An 8,889-nucleotide genomic window follows, 5' to 3' on the forward strand; every position below is an offset into this window, starting at 1 on the left:
TTTCTAGACGCTCTTATCTTGCCTGAGCTTGGAAATGGCAAATGATATTTTGAACTCCAGACAACCACAGGAATCATGCAGATGGTTTGTGAATAATTTGCAGAGTCACTGCCAAAAATGCAGCAGGGATGACATGGAGAAAAAATACATTGTATTTCTCTCCCTCTTTCTGTTTTAAGACCTTTACCTGTGCTTAGGTACAAGCTGTCTTTTCCCCCAGACCATGTGAGTGATTAATACGGGTAACTCAACTCCTGTGACGCATTTGGAAAAGCTTTTCTGAGTCCCCCTAATGCCACCACCTAGTCTGGTGTGATTGTGTTACACTTTCCCGGCAGCTTTGCTTGCATAGGAGAGAATTAAAATACAGAGGAATACATTTGTGAGGCGCAGCATTCAAGAAGGGCTGCAGCAACCTCCTGCCATTGTAGTAGCTTAGAGCTGTGTTGCTCCTGAGTGAGAGCATACACAGAGACAAAACATTTTAATTCCTACAACCCTATCTTCAGAGGTCTTGCCTTAAATTTACTGACCATATCTGCAAACTCTGAGATCAACAGGTACAACACTGCCTCAATTATTACAATACCCTTTAATTAAAGGGTCATGTATTTTCTAGTAGCATTTTTTAAAAGATCCCAGTGAGAAAAGCCTCGATAGCATGCAAAAGTGGGGCAGGTTGATCTCCCTAGCTTCTTTGCGTGAATTGCTAGCAAAAAGAACAGGATCTTCATTTAGGATTCCAGTAGGCCACAGCAATAAATCAACTGTCTTGCAATGCTGGAGGTTAAGTTACAGAGGGTTATTTTCATTTTCCCTTTTTGGGGAAAAACAGATTCAAGAAGTTCAAAAAAGAAATATGCTGACTGTACAGAAACTATTTGGAACCATAATCAACAACAAAAAAACCCCCTCAGATTAAAAGCATTGGTCCTTAATTGTAACCCTTTCCATATTGCTACCACAGCCCAGCAGCTACTCAGGAACCTCAGGCAAAAGGTTTGCCAAGGCCAGGGAAAGCATACATGGCTTTGCAGCACATTTCCAAGTACGTGAATAAATAAAAACTAAAAAATAAATTGTTTTGCAGACAGTTTAAATGACGTTACAAGAACAAGGTGGAGTTTGACACACACAATGAACCACCCTTTGCCCCAAATATCCCCCAAACCAGGTAATCGTGGAGGTTATTTTGCCGCTTTGTCTCTTCCTTCCTGTTTAGACTTGTCCTGCTGGGAGAAAAACTATGCAGTTTGAAACACATACCCTTTTGCTCAGATCCCTCACTGCAGGTCACAGAACTGGCATAAGCACACTGTGTCCAGTGCTTGAAATCCCATTACACAGTGACGCTTAAAAACTTGTCCATAAAGAAGAGAAAGGAATTTCAAAAAGATGTGTGTGCATCTGGAAGAAGTACAGGCAAGTTGGTACAGCATTTGTCAGAGAACTTGAGGGTCTATAATTGCTTCCACCTCCTCCCATCCCAAAAATCTAACAAAGGTATAAGGGCTTTGAAAAAATCCTTGCCAATAGCAGCTGGCAGTAATTTTTATAGACATGCAGGAAATTTCCATGTACATTTCAAAATGCTTCATTCTGTTACTGTTTTGAAAGTCAGCCAGTTTGTCCAGCTTCAATTCTTGCTCACCCTATAGAGAAGGCTAGCAACCTTTTCTATGAAGCAGTGTCCCAATTGGTCCTGCATCCAATTTTACTTGGGGGACATTAACCAATGTKCTAGCCAGGACAGCCACTTGCCTGACAGCAGCCAAGCAGGGATGGGGGCACGGCGTTTGGTCTTTCTTGCAAAGAGGGGAAGGAGCCGTATTCAGCATATGGATCAGCATTTGCGAGAACTGTGAGGCTCTYTGTTGTGAAATTACACTTTTCCAACACAAACCGCTTACCAGTTGCCTCGGCTCCCCAAGTGGGAATCGCTAGCTTCAGTGCTGCGATTGCTGCTTTGCACATCTCCATGTCGGGAGAACTACTTCTTGCAGCCAGCCCCCTGGTGAACAAAACTGAATTTTCTGCACCGGAGAGCAGTGACCAGGCCTAGGGAAAGACCAGTTTTTATATATGCACGCGAGGCTTTTTTTACAGTTTGTAAATCCAAGTGTACAGCACTGCAGATCTCCTGGGGAGGATGGTCCAGCGAAAGCCCCAGTGTGGTCACTGGCCCCACTCAGGGCACATCACAGTTCGCCACGCTGCCTTGCTCTTCCTTGCAGCCTGGCCCAAGGACCGTGCAGCCCTTCTGCTTGACAGCCTCCTGGGTTTTGCGACTTGTGCGAGGCACTTTGCTTTCCGAGCATCACGAGCCACGCGGCACAGGGGACGCTATCCAAGAGCAGCTTCGCATTCAGCCAAGTGAGGATGCCAGGGAGCATCTTCTGCCAAGATGGACGGATGGGAGGACAGGACAGCAGGAAATATGCATTTGAGGGATGGCGGATGAAGGCATGGGATGGACGGAGGGCAGCATGGGCAGAGGGATGGGGAGGATGAATGGAGTGGAATGAGGTCCGCTGGCTAGGCCAGGTAGAAGAGGCGGTAGGCGAGGGCAGCTGCAGGCGGTGCGGCAGGCGGCCAGGCGGCGCAGAGGGCAGCGGGTGGCACGGAGGGCGGCAGCTTGAGGCGCTCCAGCTCGGCCTCGCGCAGCCGCTTGGCCTTGGCGCGCCGGTTCTGGAACCAGATCTTCACCTGCGTCTCCGAGAGCCGCAGCGCTGCCGCCACCTCGGCGCGCTCTGCCAGCGACAGGTACCGCTGCCGTCCGAAGCGCCCCTCCAGCGCCAGCAGCTGCGCCGCGCTGAACGGCGTCCGCGGCTTGCGGTTGTGCCGGTGCTGGCGCAGCGGGCAGCCCGCCGGGCTCCGCCGCCCCACGCTCCGCGCCTCGCCCGCCGCCACCGCCGCCTCCCTCTCCCGCTCCTCTCGCGGTCCCGGCCCCGGCGGTCCTGGGGAGGCGGGCGGGCGGCGGGCGGTGGCCTCGGGCTCCGCCACCAGCAGCGACTCCACGCTGAAAGGCAGCGGCCGCCCCGTCCGGCGGCGGCGGCGAGGCTGCGCTCATGGCTGGGCAGGAGGGGGCCAGGCTAGGCGGCGCCGCGGGCCGCCCGCCCGCCCGCCGCTGCTGCTGCTGGCGGCGGCGCGGGGCTCCATGGCCGAGTCGGGAGCGGAGCCGGTGCCCGGTGCCCACTGTCCCCCGCCGCCGCCTCTCCCAACTTTGACGGCGCTAAAAGTTCCGCCGCGGCGCTTTCATGGGCCCGCCCGCCAATCGGAGCCACGCAGCCCGTGACGCGGCCGCCCCGCCGCACCCATTGGCCGCCGTCCCGCGAGCCGGCGGCTGCAGCGAGGTCCGCAGGGGAGGACGAGTCCCCGCCGCGCTCCCGCCGTGCGCTTGCCGCTGTATCGCGGGGACGCGCACACCCACACGCACCCCCTATGCATGCGCACACACTGCAACATCCCATGCATATGCACATACACACGCACACCCTCTTGTGTCCCATGCATGCACACACACACTCCTGTATCCCGTGTATGCACACACACACACCCTCCTGTATCCGCATGGACGATCGCCCACACATACACCCCTATATCCCATGCATTCACACCTGCATCCCAGCACACCTTCACACATGCTCAAACAGTCCCATGTACACACATCCCTGTTCCCCCATGCATCTACAAACACTATGTACATATCATACTCAAACCCTGTAGATTGGTGCAGCCCATCTTCATAAAAAAATGGCACAGGTGRCCCCAGCCAACATGGGAGCATCTCTGCAGAAATAGAGACGTGTTGAGCATACAGATATTCTGGAATAGAAAAGGACCATACAGGCTTTCTGTTCCAGAATATCTGCATGCTCAACATATCTCTATTTCTTCAGAGATGCCATGAAATTATATACAGGGTCTTTACTTAGTCCCAGGATTAAAACACCAGAAAACCCCAAACAGCACTGAAAAATAGAAGAGGAGCTGGGCGCAGCTGCTCCATCTGTCAAGTGATGAGGATGCTTGGTTTGCAGCTCTATGCAATTGCCTCTTAAATATGAGAGCCAGGGCCAACAGTACCTAGCATTTATCTTTTATTTAAGCAAGCCATTGCAAAGGAAGGAGTTTCTACCTTTCTATCAGCTAAAACTGGTTGCTAGTGTAAGCAAAACTCATACTTCTGCCTAGGCTCTGCGTCTACCAACTTCAGTCCCTCATGGTGTTGCCTGGAGCTCGTCTGAGAAGCCTGGCTTTGCTCCACTGCTTTTAGATGCTCTGTTGATATTTACATAGAGGATAACTATCTATGTCTTTCATCTTTCACGTGTTGGAAAGTCCTCTGTCTTTGATTTTTTCAAAGCTGTTCTATCTTTTGACCGCTAACAGGGCCTTAATCCTATCAACAGAATTACTCTTCTGCAAGTGTAGTTATCTGCGGCAATTGTTGCCAAGCATCCCCATGAGGTACTATGGGCTGGAGATTGACAGGCTAGAAAATAGCTTTGTAGAAGAGGAGCTCAGGGTCTTGGTGTCAAGGAGCAGAAAGAGCAGGGCTTCATGAGGGAGGGAGGATGAGCTGGGAGCTGAGGGTGACCCAGCACAAGTAGTACCCTCACCAACCAGGTCCAGGGTCCATCCAGGAGGTCCATCCAGGAGCAGCAGGAGACTGGCCTGGCAACAGGACTGGAGATAAGGTTACAGCATAGGTGTGAGGGCCACTCAGGAGACAGAACTTGAGATAAATACCTTACAGCATAGCTCAGGGAAAGAGAGAAGGTCCAGGGCTGAGTTTAAATGGAGCTCTGGAGTCCAGGGGCGGAGGGTATGAATGGGGTCCCAGATAAGGCTAGTTGGGCAAGTAAGGCCAATTAGTACCCTCAGGACCTGCAGCTGGTAGACAATAAGCTGAATAGGAGTTAGCAATGTGCTTTTGAAGCAAAGAAAGCTGACTGCATTCTCTGTGCTATTGATAGGACTGTTACAAGCAGGTCTAGGAAAGGCATTCTTTCCATTGCGAGAAAGAAATAGGTATACTAGATTGAGTCCAGCAGAGACCACCAAGCTGTTCAGGGACCTGAAGCTCAGGATGCACATGGAACAACTGGGCCTATTTCAGCCAGGAGAGAGAAGAGTGAGATGAGGGATATCTTATTGCCGCATACAGCTACCTAATGTGAGGGTGCAGATGGAGGCAGAACCTTTATGAAGATATGTGGGGATAGGAAATGAGACAAGTACCAGCTGAGACAAGGAAGTTCTGATTAGATATAAAATTTTTTTTTTGCCCTGAAGGCAGTCAAATACTGGACCATAATCCTAGGGAGCTTGTGGGATCTCCATCCTTAGGGGTATTCAAAGCTTGTCAGGACAAGACCCTGAGAAACCTGTTGGTCCTGTTTTGCTGGGGAGGTTGAACCAGATGATCTCTAAAGGGCCTTTTCTACATGCAATCACTTTCTAAGTTTAGGGTTCTGTGATTCTATGAAGACCCTTTTCTTGGCCACATCCCCTAGGAGGTAGCTGTTTGGGACTGCACAAAAATATCTACRCCTGTCCTGCAAGTGCAAGGACACCTTCACCCTTATTAACCATCTGGTGGTCATCAAAGGTGCAATGAGTGCTTCCTTGGGACACCCCTTGGAGACCAGGTGTGGTGGGTGCAAGCCTGCAGGGAGTAGACACTGAGGTGCAGCACACACAGAAGTCAGACACCATTTCCATTTTTGTACCAACTTATTGAATCTAGATCTTGGTTCATGGCATCAAATTGATCCTGCCATCCTGGCCATGACCTGAGCCATGACCTATGACATGATATAGAAGTGTGGGGATAGGAAGGAGTCAGCTGCTTTGTTTGAATGGTACTGTTGTGGTCAAGTTGGTGGAAGAATGTAAATAACCAACACAAATCATCCCTTTCCAAACATAAATGAGCAGTGAAACTGCAGCGAAATGGTAGGGACTGGCAGCAGGAAGATGAACTAGGCACATGGATAAGCTATAATATCACACAGGCAAGCCATGAAATGTCAGCATTTGGAGGTTTGCGACCATCCTCAAATTAGTCTGGCAATTTCCTCTCAGTAGCTCTTGGTTGGCCAAGAACATCTTGTGTCCTCTTACTGCACCAAAATCATCTGCCCTGTTTTGAAATTTCAGCCCCTCAAGTTGCCATGACTCATTCAGCCTTTCAGGGAAAGGCATTTCCATCTTCAGAAAAATCCCCCCCTTTAGAAATTGCTTACGCTACAGGAAAAGGACACGCAACAAATAGTACGAGTGGAAAGTAGTTCATCGTATGGAGGGGGAAGAGTTGTGTTTTGTTTGCAGGAATAGACAATATCCTCTAAAAGGCTATAGTATTTACCTCTGTTGCTGCATCCTTTGGATTTACTTTCTTTCTAAAAGGAACAAAGCTTTCCCAAATGTTTTTTTCTCACATACCCTGTTTCATCAGCTCTGGGCACAGGGATGATTGAGCAGGCATCAGTGCAAGGGTATGTGTCACCTWCCTGTTCAAAAATATAGGATGTCACCATGATTTCCAGTGCAGTTTGTATGTCTAGATAACAGAGCTGTATTTTGAGATCTTTGAGAGCTACACAAGGGAAGCGTCAGGTTCTCTCACAAATGATGAACTCCAACCAGATCTCTCCAGCCTGGTAAAAGAGCAATTGGGAAGGTAACAGTATAGCAGAGGCAAGYATGGGACACAGTTGCCTGGAGAGGTTGTAGAGTCTCCTTCTCTGGAGATATTCAAGGCCTGCCTGGATGCAACCCTGTCTAACATGCTCTAGGTGACCGTGCTTGAGCAGGGAAGTTGGACTAGATGATCTCCAGAGGTCCCTTCCAACCTTACTGATTTTATGATTCTATGTTTTGCTTATTTTAATCTCCCTGAAAGCAAATCTACATAAGGGTGATCTTCTCATAGAACATGGTAGATGTCATGAGCTTGAGGACCAATATCATGCCATTTTGGGATCTTTTAGCCTGGAGCTCTAAGACAGGGTCTCATGCTCGTTTTTGCATGTTGTTGAGTATTTCATAAACTTTTATTGTTTAATATTAACTTATAATTAATATAACCTTACCAAGATTATGAAAACTGTCTCCTGGYGTTTAATACCTCTGAAATTAGCAGGAGTCATGTTATGAAACATCATACAGGAATTCTACTCTATATCTATTCCTTTATTTTTCCAGGCTATTATGATTGGTTATAATCAGAAGCATTTTTAGCAGTATTTCCAGTCCATTTGGACAGATGTTTTTGATCAGCTGTGATATGGGGAAGTGCACAATGCCATTTGCAACAGGTGATTTGAAGTCCTTTTTCTATCAAGTCTGTCTGGGGAATTCAATTAAAAAAACCTGAATCTTATAGCTTTTCTAGGTAGAGTCTACAGATATATGGCTTTATTTTCCCGAGATCCAGATGAATCATGAGACAGCTTTGACTAAGGTCTGTACACGGGCCATCTGCTTGTTCTTGGTTCAGCCCGAGGTTTTATTTATCATGGACTGGATTTATTTGGCTCATTTCCTACAAATATATTTCAGAGCTGTTGAAGGCTCTGATGTCCCTGTCTGGCCAGAAGACTTCATGTGTGAATGGTGTAGCAGGACATAGGAACATTAGGGGAATGAACTGAACACAGTAACTATAAATACTTGCTTGGGTTTTGCTGTCTACAGATGTAAACAAACATCTGGTTTGCATGCACAACAGCTGCCTTATTTCTGTTTCCCTCAGGCTTGCTCACATTTGGGAGAGTTGTTTTCTGCCAGTTCACTGCTGTATGTATTAAAGCTGCATACAAGCACTGATCATTGTAAACAGTATGTTGATGATATGTTGTATTTTCTATCTGAAATGATAGGTCTCTGACTAACGTGTCTGTGAATCTCCATCTGAGTGCTAATGCTCATCACTGCTGGTCGCATAGTTAGGTCACATCCTAGTCTTTATCCAGTACAAACAAGCATCAACAAGTCCAAGGAGATAATGGGACTGGAGACCAAGAAAGGGTGCAGGACCTGGGCTTGTTCAGCCAGGAGATGAGAAGGTGAAAGGGGATCCAGCTGCACCTTCCACTACTTAAAAGGGTTACAGGGATAATGGGGCCAGATTCTGCACAGAGGGGTTCAGTAAAAATAACAGAGCCCATGCCACAATGTGGCTCTAAGCATACTGTCCTTCCCTGTGCAAGTGGTGCCATCTGGAACAGGTCTCTGAGCAGTGAAAGGGTCTCTGAGTAGTCTCCATCCTTGAAGATTGCCCAGGCTTGCCTGGGCACAGCTCTGAGCAACTTACTGTAGCTGCAACAMTAACCCTACTGTGAGCTGGGGTCAGACCAGAGACCTCCAGAAGCCCATTCCAGCTTTAATCTTTCTATGATTTTTTGATTTCTCCCAGGGGCAAACAGGAGCTTTGAATTTTTATCTTCAGCCTCTCCTACTTTCCTTTGGGTCTTGCATTGCCAGCGTAGGCAGTCAGGCCAATGTTGAAGAACAGCACAGAGTGACACCTTGCCCTGATGCTTAGTTTAACAGTTTTTTCCTATCCCAGCAAGGCATTAAAGCAAGGTGAGCTGGTTGAGAGCTAATAGCATTTCCCAATCTGTAGCCTCGAAGTCAGTTTTTGGACATACCCACACAGTTTTGCTGCACCAGTGTTCTCCAAACATGAACTAGCTATGTGGGCAATGTATTTGATGTGCTACCTGTATATGGGACATGTGGGAAACTTCTTTGCATGGCTAGTTAAGACACTACAGCGATCCAAAGTCAAAAAAGACGTGCAGGTACATGTGAAGGTCTTCTCTCCAGGCAAACAGTCCCCTTGAAGGGAAGCTTTGACACACACTTTTACTCCTTCTG

The 8,889-nt window shown here is 48.2% G+C and overlaps 1 protein-coding gene across 1 annotated transcript; it reads right to left on the bottom strand.

Annotated features, from left to right (window-relative positions):
• Nucleotides 1-1,079: 1,079 nt before the first annotated feature.
• On the bottom strand, nucleotides 1,080-4,655 carry LOC146595209 (homeobox protein MSX-3-like). The gene is made up of 2 exons (XM_085306170.1): nucleotides 4,617-4,655; nucleotides 1,080-3,060 (listed from the first exon to the last, which is right to left on the bottom strand). The coding sequence occupies exons 1-2, from the start codon at nucleotides 4,653-4,655 to the stop codon at nucleotides 2,536-2,538; spliced, it is 564 nt and encodes a 187-aa protein (XP_085162296.1). The 3' UTR covers nucleotides 1,080-2,535.
• Between the last annotated feature and the right edge of the window lie 4,234 nt (nucleotides 4,656-8,889).

This window comes from Rhea americana, unplaced genomic scaffold (genome assembly GCF_003343005.1).
Source record: "Rhea americana isolate MKP2758 unplaced genomic scaffold, rheAme1 scaffold_233, whole genome shotgun sequence".
Lineage (NCBI taxonomy): Eukaryota > Metazoa > Chordata > Aves > Rheiformes > Rheidae > Rhea > Rhea americana.

Coding starts and splice junctions, on each gene's coding strand:
- LOC146595209 (XM_085306170.1), bottom strand. CDS start 4,655: ATGGACCTCCTGGATGGACCCTGGACCTGGTTGGTGAGG. Junction 3,061..4,616: donor CCTGGACCTGGTTGGTGAGG/GTACTACTTGTG, acceptor CCATGAGCGCAG/CCTCGCCGCCGCCGCCGGAC.